The sequence below is a fragment of the Coregonus lavaretus genome (assembly GCF_964263955.1).
Source record: "Coregonus lavaretus genome assembly, chromosome: 5".
NCBI lineage: Eukaryota > Metazoa > Chordata > Actinopteri > Salmoniformes > Salmonidae > Coregonus > Coregonus lavaretus.
Window position 1 is genome coordinate 68,190,526 of NC_139992.1, and position 15,595 is coordinate 68,206,120.

The 15,595-nt window shown below is 45.8% G+C and overlaps 1 protein-coding gene across 3 annotated transcripts in view; it reads left to right on the plus strand.

The window, feature by feature from the left end:
- Positions 1 to 4,564: 4,564 nt before the first annotated feature.
- The window catches only part of LOC311130105 (rap guanine nucleotide exchange factor 4-like), a gene marked incomplete at its 5' end in the record, with an annotated part of 63,734 nt that continues 52,703 nt past the window's right edge, over positions 4,565 to 15,595 (plus strand). For all 3 annotated transcript variants that reach the window (XM_084162783.1, XM_084162782.1, XM_084162784.1), the window contains 4 exons: positions 4,565 to 4,647; positions 9,916 to 10,058; positions 10,145 to 10,233; positions 13,110 to 13,256. In XM_084162783.1, coding sequence (XP_084018909.1) covers positions 4,565 to 4,647; positions 9,916 to 10,058; positions 10,145 to 10,233; positions 13,110 to 13,256 — 462 coding nt within the window. The remainder of the gene's footprint in view (positions 4,648 to 9,915; positions 10,059 to 10,144; positions 10,234 to 13,109; positions 13,257 to 15,595) is intronic.

Here is a 15,595-nt window from a genome sequence, read left to right on the forward strand (position 1 = left end):
CCGGGCACTGTGGTGGACTAGGGTCGGTGCGTAACGCCCGCTCGAGCTCAGCATCGACCTCCCACACTACTGGTGCCACCAGACACGACTCCGGCAGTATGGGAGTGGGCTCCACGGACCTCTCCTCCGTGTCATACCGCCGAGACAGCGCATCTGCCTTACCGTTCTGGGACCCAGGGATGTACGTGATCTTAAACGTAAACCGGGTCAAAAACATATTCCATCTAGCCTGCCGAGGGTTTAGCCTCCTCGCTGCCCGGATGTACTCCAGGTTACGGTGGTCCGTCAAAATGAGGAAAGGGTGTTGAGCCCCCTCAAGCCAGTGCCTCCACACCTTTAGGGCCTGTACCACGGCTAACAGCTCCCTGTCCCCTACGTCATAGTTTCGCTCCGCCGGACTGAGCTTCTTGGAATAAAAAGCACAGGGGCGGAGTTTAGGTGGCGCGCCTGATCTTTGTGAAAGCACGGCTCCTATACCGGCCTCAGACGCGTCCACCTCTACCTGAAATGGTAAAGAGGGATCCGGATGCGCCAGCACTGGAGCCGAGGTAAACAGGTCCTTCAGCCTCCCAAATGCCCTGTCCGCCTCGGCAGACCACTGCAGACGCACCGGGCCCCCCTTCAAGAGAGACGTGATGGGAGCTGCCACCTGTCCAAAACCCCGGATAAACCTCCGGTAGTAATTCGCAAACCCCAAAAACTGCTGCACCTCCTTCACAGTGGTTGGTGTTTGCCAATTACGCACGGCTGACACCCGGTCTACCTCCATCTTCACCCCTGACGCAGACAACTGATACCCCAAAAAGGAGACCGACTCCTGGAAAAACAGACACTTCTCTGCCTTAACATACAGGTCGTGCTCCACCAGCCTCCGCAACACTCTGCGCACCAGGGCCACATGCTCGACACGGGTAGGCGAGTACACGAGAATGTCATCTATGTACACCACGACCCCCTGCCCCTGCATGTCCCTGAAGATCTCATCCACGAATGATTGGAAAACTGACGGAGCGTTCATCAACCCGTATGGCATGACAAGATACTCGTAATGGCCCGAGGTGGTACTAAAGGCTGTCTTCCATTCATCGCCCTCCCTGATGCGCACCAAGTTGTACGCGCTCCTGAGATCTAATTTAGTGAAGAAACGCGCCCCATGCAAGGACTCAGTCATGGTCGCAATCAGCGGGAGTGGATAACTGTACTTCACCGTGATCTGATTGAGACCACGGTAATCGATGCATGGGCGCAAACCACCATCCTTCTTCTTCACAAAAAAGAAACTCGAGGATGCAGGGGAAGTGGAAGGCCGTATGTATCCTTGTCTCAGAGATTCGTCTATGTAAGTCTCCATAGCTTTCTTCTCCTCCTGAGACAGAGGATACACATGGCTCCGTGGGAGCGCAGCTCCTGCCTGGAGGTCTATAGCACAATCTCCCTGCCTATGGGGCGGCAACTGCGTTGCCCTCGACTTACTAAACGCAATAGCCAAATCCCCATACTCAGGGGGAACGTGCAATGCGGGCACCTGGTTTGGACTCTCCACCGAGGTAGCCCCTACGGAAACGCCTAAACATCTACCCACACACTGGGCAGACCACTCCATCAGAGCCCTCTCCTGCCACGAAATAGATGGGTTATGGGTACTCAACCAGGGCATGCCCAGCACCACCGGATACGCAGGAGAGTCAATCAGAAATAGCTGAATCATCTCCTGATGACCCCCCTGCGCACACATCCTAAGTGGCGCAGTGACCTCCCTGATCAAGCCCGCACCCAACGGACGGCTATCTAGGGCATGAACGGGGAAAGGGACATCAACAGGAAGAAGGGGAATCCCTAAAGCTAAACAAAATTTCTTATCAATAAAATTCCCAGCCGCGCCTGAATCTACCAGCGCCTTATGCTGGGAATGAGGTGCTACCTGTGGAAAACTCACAGGCAAACAGAAATGTGCAATAGAGAGCTCTGGGTGAGTGGGGCGCCTACTCACCTGGAAGGAATCCCCAGTGCGGGACCTGTCGTCCTCTCCCCTAGGAGGCCATCCCCAGCACCTAGCCGCGGTGTGTCCTCCCCGACCACAGTTGGTGCAGGGGATGGACCCCCTAGTAAGCCGACCCCTCCTCTCTCTAGCGCCAGCACCCCCGAGCTCCATGGGACACGGCTCGGAGGCGCTGGAGGGTGAACTGGACGGACCCCCCTCGGAACGTCCGCGGGTAGCTAGTAGGTTATCCAGCCTGATGGACATGTCGACCAACTGGTCGAACGAGAGGCTGGTGTCCCTACAAGCCAGCTCCCGACGGACGTCCTCTCGTAGACTACACCTGTAGTGATCGACGAGAGCCCGATCATTCCACCCTGCATCTGCCGCTAGAGTACGGAATTCGAGGGCGAACTCTTGCGCACTCCTCCTCCCCTGCCGGAGGAAGACCAGACGCTCCCCCGCCGCTTTCCCCTCCGGGGGATGGTCAAACACCGCCCTGAAGCGGCGGGAGAACTCGTCGTACGTGATGGTGTCCGCGTCGATCTTCCTCCACTCCGCGTTGGCCCATTCCAATGCCTTCCCGGAAAGGCAGGAGATCAGGGCGGACACGCTCTCATGTCCCGAAGGCGCCGGGTGCACGGTGGCCAGGTACAGCTCCACCTGGAGAAGGAATCACTGACACCCGGCCGCGGTTCCATCGTAGGACCTCGGGAGCGAGAGTCGGACTCCTCAGGGTTCCGGTGCTGGAATGGGCGGACTGGCCGATGGTGCTGGCAGGGAGGGTGGCGGTGGAGGCGTTCCCCAGCCTCGAATGGTGGTGATCACCTCCTGCAGTGCGGTCCCCATCTGCAGGATCTGGTCCCGTTGTTCCCGAACCTGGTCCTCCAGCGTCGTCTGGGCTGCTGCGGCTCCTGCTGATTCCATTTTAAGGTGTGTTATTCTGTCACGCGTGCTGTAGGTGGGTGTAGTGGTGGAATCAAACGCAGGACACCGAAGTATAGTCCAACAGACTTTAGTAACTCTCCAACAAGGAAATTACGAGAACACTTGCCCGTAGGCGAAATAACGCACGACGGCGAACAAAACAAATGCGCACTACACAGGTGCGTAAACACTCCACGCAGTGGAGGGAAGCTCAACCAAGCGAAAATGCGAACATCAGCCCTACACACGACAGACAAAAATCAATAACACACAACACCTGACAAACACAACGAGAACTAAATAGGACACTAATGACACTAAATGAAAACAGGTGTGACAACAATCAGACAAAAGCAAACGAACATGAAACATACAACGGTGGCAGCTAGTATTCCGGAGACAACGAACGCCGAAGCCTGCCCGAACAAGGGAGAGAGGCAGCCTCGGCCGAAACCGTGACAACAGGTCACAGTGGTGGGTATTATATGGGGCTTTGGAGACAAAACGGATGGCACTGTGATAGACTACATCCAATTTGCTGAGTAGAGTGTTGGAGGCTATTTTGTAAATGACATCGCCGAAGTCAAGGATCGGTAGGATAGTCAGTTTTACGAGGGCATGTTTGGCAGCATGAGTGAAGGAGGCTTTGTTGCGAAATAGGAAACCGATTCTAGATTTAACTTTGGATTGGAGATTCTTAATGTGAGTCTGGAAGCAGAGTTTACAGTCTAACCAGACACCTAGATATTTGTAGTTGTCCACATACTCTAGGTCAGACCCGTCGAGAGTAGTGATTCTAGTCGGGTGGGCGGGTGCAAGCAGCGTTCGGTTGAAGAGCATGCATTTAGTTTTACTAGTGTTTAAGAGCAGTTGGAGGCTACTGAAGGAGTGTTGTATGGCATTGAAGCTCGTTTGGAGGTTTGTTAACACAGTGTCCAATGCTATGGTGACCAATGAGCTAAGATAAGGCGGGGATTTGCCTAGCAGTGATTTATAGATGACCTGGAGCCAGTGGGTTTGGCGACGAATATGTAGTGAGGACCTGCCAACAAGAGCGTACAGGTCACAGTGGTGGGTAGTATATGGGGCTTTGGAGACAAAACGGATGGCACTGTGATAGACTACATCCAATTTGCTGAGTAGAGTGTTGGAGGCTATTTTGTAAATGACATCGCCGAAGAATCAATGGATGTATATCATTCATTTAAAAGTCCAATATTGGGTGTACCAATCGCAGATTTCCACTTTAATGACTTTGAACCTTACTTGCTTCACATCTTGTCCCACAGTCTATTATTTTTGTATTGTAGTAGGTATGTTTTCCAAAAGGTGCAAGCTGGTCTTGAGAGCTAAAGTCTGGCAAAAGCTCCCAGGTCTGTATTGTTTTTGGAAATTTACCAAAGTTACAGTTGTAACTCGTAGGCTAAAAATGATCCCATAAATACTTTGTTTTCAGAATATAACCCCCGTCTCCCAACCATCAGTTTTTTTTATTTATTTTTTATTTACAAAAAATAGAATTCTTAACATTCCACTCAAGTAACCTATTGCGTGAAAATGATCACAAAAGGCGTCAAATTCAACGATGCATTGAAGAGCAGGAGCGATAATAATAAAATAAAAAGAGCTGCTGATGCAAGGCTTCCTTTCACCGGGTTTATGATCTTTCCGAAAATGGTAGCAGCGCACACCTCTGGCCATTCCTCTGCGTCTGCAGATTGGATTATTTGCCTTGATAAAAGGTAATTCCAAATTTCTTTAAAATGTATTTTGAAACCAGCTTCATACTTTTCACACTACGCTATGTATTAGTCTGAATATTGAGATGAGTACTACGTTTTAGGCATTTCCTTCCAATGGGACCAGTGTAGTCTGTTTACTTGCCTCACAGAAGCAGGTTATCCTCCGCAATGCACTCTTTTTAGGCTACCATATGTTGTGTAACGGGTGAATTTGATATAGTGAATATCGCTAGGTTTATGCCTTTATAATATGTCTTCATAAATATGCCATATGACACACCGCTCTAGGCTACGTATGTTTATATTCTAGAGCCAGACCATTTCTAAACACGATATGGACTGGCTCAGAGCGTGGATTTGCATTCATTCCTAATTAGCATATAATACTACTAACTGATGATTCTGAAAGTAATAGTAGGTTACATTCTTTAATTATGAGATCGTTTACATCAAATGTCACGAGGAGATGGACAAGAACCAGTGATGTATTTACAAACACATACTGCAAAGGTCCCCCACTGTGGGTGCACCCCATGCAGTCTATTGAGTGACTAGGGTGCACCACTGGGTAAATTATTAGATGGAAATATCAGTCATTGAGTGTTGAATGTTCATAATCTATTTATGACTGACAGATATGTAACTCCCCATAATGGTCAGGTGTTGGACCCAAGGGATGATCCTTCTACAAATCAAGGTTACTCTATTCCTACTACCACTGCACTACTCTTCATGCAGAATATAACCTTAGGTCAGAAATACTGTACATTTACTTATTCGATTCTTATTATCAAGTGAGATTTGTAAACATAAGTGAATACTTCCTGGACTATATGTGCTTTCTAACAGCATTTTAAAGGTGAGGAACCTGTCAGGAGAAATAGAAAGGGCATGTGTTGAATCACCAAATACATCTATTAGGTGATACAGATGGGAGGTTGTGGTTGTTTCACTGTTGATTGCTCTAGTCTAGAGCTTTAAACTTGTCATTCTACCTTTGCCCAGAGTAGTATGATGCAAAGCTACCTGTCTGGAAAATGACTTGTAACACGAGGAGGAGATGATGCGGGGGCTGACATGGTTTATTCTTAAGGGGGTTCTCCAGGCCCTCTGGTGGCTGCTCTAAATACTGAGCTGTGGATAAGGCTGCAGGAGAGAGGAAGGAAAGAGGCCCCAGCGCTCCAGAAAACCTCCTTCTCTGCAGTCTCTCCATTCAGCACCATCACATCCATGAGAGAGAGAGAGAGAGAGAGAGAGAGAGAGAGAGAGAGAGAGAGAGAGAGAGAGAGAGAGAGAGAGAGAGAGAGAGAGAGAGAGAGAGAGAGAGAGAGAGAGAGAGAGAGAGAGAGAGAGAGAGAGAGAGAGAGAGAGAGAGAGAGAGAGAGAGAGAGAGAGAGAGAGAGAGAGAGAGAGAGAGAGAGAGAGAGAGAGAGAGAGAGAGAGAGAGAGAGAGAGAGAGAGAGAGAGAGAGAGAGAGAGAGAGAGAGAGAGAGAGAGAGAGAGAGAGAGAGAGACAACCATTCTAAGGGCAGGTTCAAAGTGCATTAGCCACACGGCCATCACGGCTTACCAGATGTGTTTACACAATAAATGTCCCTTTGTCACTGAAGAGAGTACTAGGAACTTTAGGCAGTGTAGCTTAAATGAGTTGCTTTTGGTGTGGCTCACTATCACCTGCCGGCAAACATGACTCACCTTAGGATGTAGACATTTGACATTTACAGTACTGACTTTTGATTTGACTATGGTTGGTTGTGTCACTTTCCCCACCAAACGTACGTGCAAATACAATGTGAATGGCTAAATTTAGCATTTCATATGTGCATTGTTATACTCAGTCTTGCATTAAACACAACAGGTATCAAAAGGGCCTATACCAACTACCAAGACAGTTGGTAGTCTCTCAAATATTTATGATCCCATGGTCAGCTAGTAGGGTACAGAACAAGCAGCTATAATATGTCATGATGAAAAGATGTAACTCACATGATGCAATTTGGGGCTTAAAATATTGTTGGTGTGTAGAAAAGGAATGACAGGAAATAGGAATAGCTGAATATGCAGCTGTATCCCTCACATTTAGGAATTATCTTCATAAATCTGCATCCAGTCATGTTGTTACACTTTATCAGTATTGGGAAGTTACCTCAACGCTAGGGAGTTGAAAGTGTGCCAGAAAAACGATATTTTTTGCGCACTTTACCCCCAGGCTATAGGTCAGTGAAATATGTTGTATTTCTATATATACTTTAACTGTGGCAAGTGATTCCACGGAGTAATGTGAAGGCAAGATAGTGGATCCAACACGGTATTGTCAGGGGGTGCGAAGCATCAGGAGTCAGACAGAATCAGTTGCAAAATTGTGGTATTTATTTACAGGGGCAGATGGTGAACTGGAACCATGAATATTTACAAAACGTTGACAAACACTGACAAATACACAGAGAATTTCAGATAATGTACTGGCTTCTAAGGCAGAGCGCCTATAATTTTGACAGTCAATTATTTCTTACACTACTGAGGCTGAGAGCCCTAGGACAACATGTCACTCCAGCCCAAGCTCTCCTGAAATAAGCATCCTGAACAGGTTAAATGCCCAACCCCTAACACATGGATATTCCAAAATGCACCTAAACAGGTATTTAATAAATTAATATTAATATCTCACTCAATAAACAATAATTTTCACTAGTTTCAATATCAATAGCCAACACATAATACATTTCAACAAATCACAACGTAACATATCATAGAAACATTTTACGAATAAAGATATTAGGAAAATAGCCCTCAATATAGAACTGTGGTATTCAAAGTTGGAGTCGCACTGCAGTGGGGTTGCCAAAATGAAAACAAATTATTAAGGAACAAAATAATTAGAGTACAGATTTTTGTATGGGACAATATACAAACGTTTTTGAGAAAGATAATTTGTAAGATACAGTGGGGGAAAAAAGTATTTAGTCAGCCACCAATTGTGCAAGTTCTCCCACTTAAAAAGATGAGAGAGGCCTGTAATTTTCATCATAGGTACACGTCAACTATGACAGACAAATTGAGAAAAAAAAATCCAGAAAATCACATTTTTGAATTTTTTATGAATTTATTTGCAAATTATGGTGGAAAATAAGTATTTGGTCACCTACAAACAAGCAAGATTTCTGGCTCTCACAGACCTGTAACTTCTTCTTTAAGAGGCTCATCTGTCCTCCACTCGTTACCTGTATTAATGGCACCTGTTTGAACTTGTTATCAGTATAAAAGACACCTGTCCACAACCTCAAACAGTCACACTCCAAACTCCACTATGGCCAAGACCAAAGAGCTGTCAAAGGACACCAGAAACAAAATTGTAGACCTGCACCAGGCTGGGAAGACTGAATCTGCAATAGGTAAGCAGCTTGGTTTGAAGAAATCAACTGTGGGAGCAATTATTAGGAAATGGAAGACATACAAGACCACTGATAATCTCCCTCGATCTGGGGCTCCACGCAAGATCTCACCCCGTGGGGTCAAAATGATCACAAGAACGGTGAGCAAAAATCCCAGAACCACACGGGGGGACCTAGTGAATGACCTGCAGAGAGCTGGGACCAAAGTAACAAAGCCTACCATCAGTAACACACTACGCCGCCAGGGACTCAAATCCTGTAGTGCCAGACGTGTCCCCCTGCTTAAGCCAGTACATGTCCAGGCCCGTCTGAAGTTTGCTAGAGTGCATTTGGATGATCCAGAAGAGGATTGGGAGAATGTCATATGGTCAGATGAAACCAAAATAGAACTTTTTGGTAAAAACTCAACTCGTCGTGTTTGGAGGACAAAGAATGCTGAGTTGCATCCAAAGAACACCATACCTACTGTGAAGCATGGGGGTGGAAACATCATGCTTTGGGGCTGTTTTTCTGCAAAGGGACCAGGACGACTGATCCGTGTAAAGGAAAGAATGAATGGGGCCATGTATCGTGAGATTTTGAGTGAAAACCTCCTTCCATCAGCAAGGGCATTGAAGATGAAACATGGCTGGGTCTTTCAGCATGACAATGATCCCAAACACACCGCCCGGGCAACGAAGGAGTGGCTTCGTAAGAAGCATTTCAAGGTCCTGGAGTGGCCTAGCCAGTCTCCAGATCTCAACCCCATAGAAAATCTTTGGAGGGAGTTGAAAGTCCGTGTTGCCCAGCGACAGCCCCAAAACATCACTGCTCTAGAGGAGATCTGCATGGAGGAATGGGCCAAAATACCAGCAACAGTGTGTGAAAACCTTGTGAAGACTTACAGAAAACGTTTGACCTGTGTCATTGCCAACAAAGGGTATATAACAAAGTATTGAGAAACTTTTGTTATTGACCAAATACTTATTTTCCACCATAATTTGCAAATAAATTCATAAAAAATCCTACAATGTGATTTTCTGGATTTTCTTTTCTCATTTTGTCTGTCATAGTTGACGTGTATCTATGATGAAAATTACAGGCCTCTCTCATCTTTTTAAGTGGGAGAACATGCACAATGGGTGGCTGACTAAATACTTTTTTTCCCCACTGTACCATTTTATTGAGTAAATGTATTGGTTTCTTTTCATTTTGATAAGAGATAAAAATGCAATGAATTTACATTGACATTTGAGTCATTTAGCAGATGCTCTTATCCAGAGAGACTTACAGTTAGTGACTGCATACATTTTCATACTGGCCCCCCGTGGGAAACGAACCCACAACCCTGGCGTTGCAAGCGCCATGCTCTACCAACTGAGCTACAGGGAATTGAAGGTTATTTGTTGATGTAAAAATCAAAATGTAACGATTTTAAGGTTGTGTCATTAGATTTGGTGTGGGATCGCAATAAATTCTGGGGGAAAAAAATAGGGTCCCCAGAAATTCTGGCGAAAAAAATGAGGTTCCCGCTGAAAAAGTTTGAATAGCACTGACATAGAACATTCTGCACACCTGCTGGATGCATGTGTGCTCTCCAAATCAGTACGCAAACAATCTGCTGTGGTGAGTAGGCTACAGGTCGGCGACACAATGTAAGTTTAAAGTTTAAATTCGAATAAACAACTATTTGAAATGTTAAGCGATAGAAATACGTTTGAAAACGTAACATGGACAACCATTTTGCAATCTGCTTTTGGCTCTAATCGAGGGGATATGAGTGGAGCTGAACGTCTGATGGGTGCTCTCCAGTGAGAATTGTCACACACAATTATTTTCCTAATTCTCTAACGTTGTGCTGAATAACTGACTGATAGGATATGTCCTCTCCATCTAGACCTGCTGAGCGCTCTGGGGAAGATGTGGAGATCATCCTGGCCAGGCTGAAATGTGTGAAGGCCTTTGAGCGGTTCCACCCTAGCCTTCTACAGCAGATATGCCTGTGTGGATTCTACGACTGTCTAGAGAGGGGTATCACATGTAAGTTTTGGCTTCATGTTCAAAAGACCTGTATGTTAAAACGAGGCTCTAGAATATGTTCTCACCTCATGTATTTTCTTTTACAGTATACCGGCAAGGAGATATTGGTACCAGCTGGTATGCTGTCATCTCTGGCTCACTTGATGTGAAAGTGTCAGAGACAGCAAATCATCAGGTATATTTGGGGGGGTGGGTATGGCTGAGTGCAAAGAACGGGATGCATAGAAATAGCGCACATAGAACATATCTACCGCTTCTTAGACTTACGTTCAATGAGAATAACAGATCTGTAACTCACATTTCTATGGGAATTTGGTCGGGTCACCCATAAAGTTATATATTGCAGCTTTGATTATGTTTTTTTATATATATATATATATATTTTTGTTCACCTTAGGTAAGCCAGTTGAGAACAAGTTCTCATTTACAACTGTGACCTGGCCAAGATAAAGCAAAGCAGTGCGATAAAAACAACAACACAGAGTTACATATGGGGTAAACAAAACATAAAGTCCCAAAATACAACAGAATATATATATACAGTGTGTGCGAATGTAGTAAGTTATGGAGGTAAGGCAATAAATAGGCCATAGTGCAAAATAGTTACAATTTCGTATTAACACTGGAATGATAGATGTGCAAAAGATGATGTGCAAATAGAGATACTGGGGTGCAAATTAGCAAAATAAATAACAATATGGGGATGAGGTAGTTGGGTGGGCTAATTTCAGAAAGGCTGTGTACAGGTGCAGTGATCGGTAAGCTGCTCTGACAACTGACGCTTAAAGTTAGTGAGGGAGATAAGAGTCTCCAGCTTCAGAGATTTTTGCAGTTCGTTCCAGTCATTGGCAGCAGAGAACTGGAAGGAATGGCGGCCAAAGGAGGTGTTGGCTTTGGGGATGACCAGTGAGATGATATACCTGCTGGAGCGCAGACTACGGGTGGGTGTTGCTATGGTGACCAGTGAGCTAAGATAAGACGGGGATTTGCCTAGCAGTGATTTATAGATGACCTGGAGCCAATGGGTTTGACGACGAATATGTAGTGAGGGCCAGCCAACAAGAGCGTACAGGTCACAATGGTGGGTAGTATATGGGGCTTTGGTGACAAAACGGATGGCACTGTGATAGACTACATTCAATTTGCTGAGTAGAGTGTTGGAGGCTATTTTGTAAATGACATCGCCAAAGTCAAGGATCGGTAGGATAGTCAGTTTTACGAGGGCATGTTTGGCAGCATGAGTGAAGGAGGCTTTGTTGCGAAATAGGAAGCCGATTCTAGATCTAACTTTTGATTGGAGATGCTTAATGTGAGTCTGGAAGGAGAGTTTACAGTCTAGAGAGTAGTGATTCTAGTCGGTTGGGCGGGTGCAAGCAGCGTTCGGTTGAAGAGCATACATTTAGTTTTACTAGTGTTTAAGAGCAGTTGGAGGCTACGGAAGGAGTGTTGTATGGCGTTGAAGCTCGTTTGGAGGTTTGTTAACACAGTGTCCAATGAAGGGCCAGATGTATACAAAATGGTGTCGTCCACATAGAGGTGGATCCGAGCGTCACCAGCAGCAAGAGCGACATCATTGATATACACAGAGAATAGAGTCGGCCCGAGAATTGAACCCTGTGGCACCCCCATAGAGACGGCCTCGTACTCGTCAGACTGTTGGGGGGAGGGTTCGATAGAGTACCACAGTATGAGTCATAATACCCATAAAACCTAGCGGTCAAACAGGGAAATTGTTCCAATCGTTTTTCCAATATATTGACAAAAGTCACCTTGTCCGAGAGAGATTTACATGGTTATCAAAACGTCACGCCAGGGTAAGCTTACATGAAACACAGCCCTTATTTGAAGTGTCTCTAAAATCCCCTATGGGAAAAACGATTGGAACCATTTCCCTGTTTAACCGCTAGGTTTTATGAGGATTATGTCACCTCCACTGTGGGGCTCTATTGCTCTTTGCTGAGGGGGTGACCACTGGGAGATTTCTTTGGTAGAACGACTGAGAAGGTAACTGGTAAAAAATATATTCTACTCTACTTATGTTGACACCATCGGTAATATAACTGATGCATGCCACTGCACTATAGGTGGCTGTGCACTCGTGTCTCTCATTCGTGCCGCTGCTCTCTCTGGTTGCGACAAATATATGTTGTGATTGTCACGCTGATCTTAAATGGATAATGTGAGATTTTGGCTTACCCAGAGTCAGGTGAACTCATGGATACCATTTTTATGTCTCTGCGTGCAGTTTGAAGGAAGTTGAAGGGAGTTTCGCGAGCCATTGACTGGAATTCTACAGGAACAGCTGCTGCTAAATGAATATAGGGGAAACACTGCCTTTAATTAAATAATTAATATTCCTTATGGATTGCCTGTAGGGTTGCAAAATTCCTTGAACTTTCAATAAATTCCCTGGTTTTACCGAAATCCCGGTTGGAGGTCTCCGGAATCAGAAGGAAATAAGCAGGAAATATGGAATCCTCCAACCAGGATTTCTGGGAAACCAGGGAATTTATTGAACATTCCCAGAATTTTGCAACCCTAATTGCCTGACATGGGAGAAAACCTTGTTTCTATTAGTTTGTTGGTCTCCTCTCACGTCAGAAAGGATTAACTGCTCTGTAATGTGCATGAGGAGATCAAGAAGCACATTAACCCTGGAGCTCATCTGAAGAGCCAACTAGAAAGGGCACTCTATTTCACAGTGATTTGTGTCTGAGATTGGTAACCTTGGGGACACCAGGAGCCTTTTCTTATAATTACCAGCGCCCCATGTGCCCCAGTCTGTCTGGCGGCCCTCTGTTGATTGGAGTGATTTTAGAAGCCCTCTGTCTAATGCAAGTGTTCAGATCTGCTAGATTGCGTCCCACCTTTGGGAGTGATCTGATCACTGCCGAACCCAGCATTTTGAGTCCCATTTTTAAGGGAGGGCCCATTTTTAAGGGAATAAAAACATTTGATTAGCATAGTCCCCCTACCTCCTCCCTGTCTCTTCCTCTATTAAAAACAAAGCGGAACCATCCAAGCAGAGATCATTTTTGGTGTCTCTTGTAGGATGCTGTCACGATCTGCACTCTGGGTATTGGGACAGCATTTGGGGAGTCGATCCTGGATAATACCCCTCGGCATGCCACCATTGTCACCCGGGAATTCAGTGAACTCCTCCGCATCGACCAGAGGGAGTTTAAGTCTCTGTGGGAGGTAAGCAACAGCATTACTCCTCACTTTTGTGGATTCATGCTTTCAATACACCATCCAGTATGTCTCACCTCAGATAGTGGCTGTAGCAAAGGTGGCTGCTGAGTGGAGGACAGTTCATAATAATGTCCGGAACGAAGCGAATGGAATGGCATCAAACACATGGTACCGTTCCACTTAATTCTGCTACAGTCATTACCTCGAGCCTGTCCTCCCCAATTATGGTGCCACCAACCTCCTGTGGGCTGTAGGTAAGTACCTGTATCAGTGGACTGATAATACCCACACTAGAAATAATGAGGCTTTGTGGGGGTTCTTGGATTTTCTTTGATCTCTGCAAAATAAGCCTGCAGGCCTGTTGATTTAATGCTGTTTACATTCTTTGAGGTGTGTTTCTGAGGCAGTGGTTTATACAATGTGTTTACATCACGTGAGGAGGACATGAAAGCGCAAAGCAGATTATATATACCACAAGAAATAGCCTTTTTTATATATTAATTGGGATGGTATTTCTCTTCTTGAAACATCTGTTTGAAGTACCAATATGAGACAGTATCATTTAGACCTTTTGACCACTAGGGGGAAGTGCAGTGTTATAGAGAATCAGTGCACTTCATATTGTGTGTGGGCTCATTTATCTCCATGATACGTTTTACAATTGTGGTTAGACCACTGGCGTCATCATCATTTAAGCGGTCAGCTAGAGACATTCTTCCCTTGAATAATTAGTGTAGCTCAGTTGGTAGAGCATGGCGCTTGCAGCACCAGGGTTGTGTCTCCCGAGTGGCGCAGTGGTCTAAGGCACTGCATCGCAGTGCTAGCTGTGCCACTAGAGATCCTGGTTCGAATCCAGGCTCTGTCATAGCCGGCCGCGACCGGGAGACCCATGGGGCGGCGCACAATTGGCCCAGCGTCGTCCAGGGTAGGGGAGGGAATGGCCGGCAGGGATGTAGCTCAGTTGGTAGAGCATGGCGTTTGCAACGCCAGGGTTGTGGGTTCGATTCCCACGGGGGGCCAGTATGAAAAAAAAAAAAATTATGTATGCACTCACTAACTGTAAGTCGCTCTGGATAAGAGTGTCTAGTAAAACGAATAAAAGTTTACCGCTGGGTAGATTTTTCTCCCATATCTATGACAAATGGATCCTTGTGCTCAGGGCAGAAGTATTCCATGGGGATTTGTTTTGGAAGAGCAGTATTGATGTTTGTATGTGTGTCAGTGTCACCCATGTTGGGTTAAGAGTAAAGGAGTAGAGCTTGTCATTAGCAGGTTAGACAATTATAGCACTTGCCAAATTGTCCCTTCCTGCCGCGCTGAGGAGCTCCTCTCTCCCCTCTTCCTCCACCCCTCAGCCCTACAGGAAGGCACTAGTGAGTGAGTTGGTCAGGATAGGAGGTGTCACACTGTCCAAAGGCCCCTGTCTGTCCTGTCCTGGTTGAGCCACTACACTGGCTTCCTGAGTGAGAGAGCTGGTTTCCTCTGAGAGCAGAGGGCAGGCAGGGGGTTGTTAGTGTTAAAGCTATGGACTCTACGTCACTCACTGGTCCTAACTGGAACTGGAATCTGAGCCCAGTCTGAATGTACTGTGTTTATGCTGTGGACAACCACATGGAAACACGACACATCTCTATCCAGAGGATAAGCTCTTCTGAAAGGTTGGTCTGAGGTTAGCCGCCCGAAAAAAGGCTTTTAACTGCCAGACAGGAACACCATCATTGTACATTTGCTCATGCTTCACTGATGGAACATGTGTTTGTCCAGTCTTAAGATAATACTTCCTGCCCACGGTCGTGGTTAGCTTTTCAGAGCAGGGATAAAAAGGGGTACTGAGTGATATAATGGCCTTCTATATTGTGGCTTTCAGTTGGATTTGTTGATGGTTTCAGCTCAGAACTTTGGATGATTGTGTAGTTATGTTTAGGGACTTATTTTCAAAAGATTCAACAATAACACACGTTAGTGTCTAGAGAAGTGTCTGCATCTCCCTCACTATGATGTAAATGTTTTGCATTTCATTGACTTGATCCTATTTCATTACTAATACAGCCAAGTCATTGGAGGTACTGTAGCAACTCACAGCTTAATTACTGTCAATAGTGTTCAGTGAAGGCAATCTCCTTTGCCCCAGCCACTCTAGCCAATGCCCATGACAGCCATTTGGTTCTGCAAAACATCACTCCATCGTGGCGTTGTTGCTTGACGTGCTGAGTTAGCTATGTCACACAAGCTGTGAGTGACTGAACTGCTATCAAAAGTGAACCCTGTGAACTTGCCCGTTGACAAGCTTTAAATGAATGATGTTGTCAGCATGTCTATTGTGACTTTGTATACTGGGTATGCTG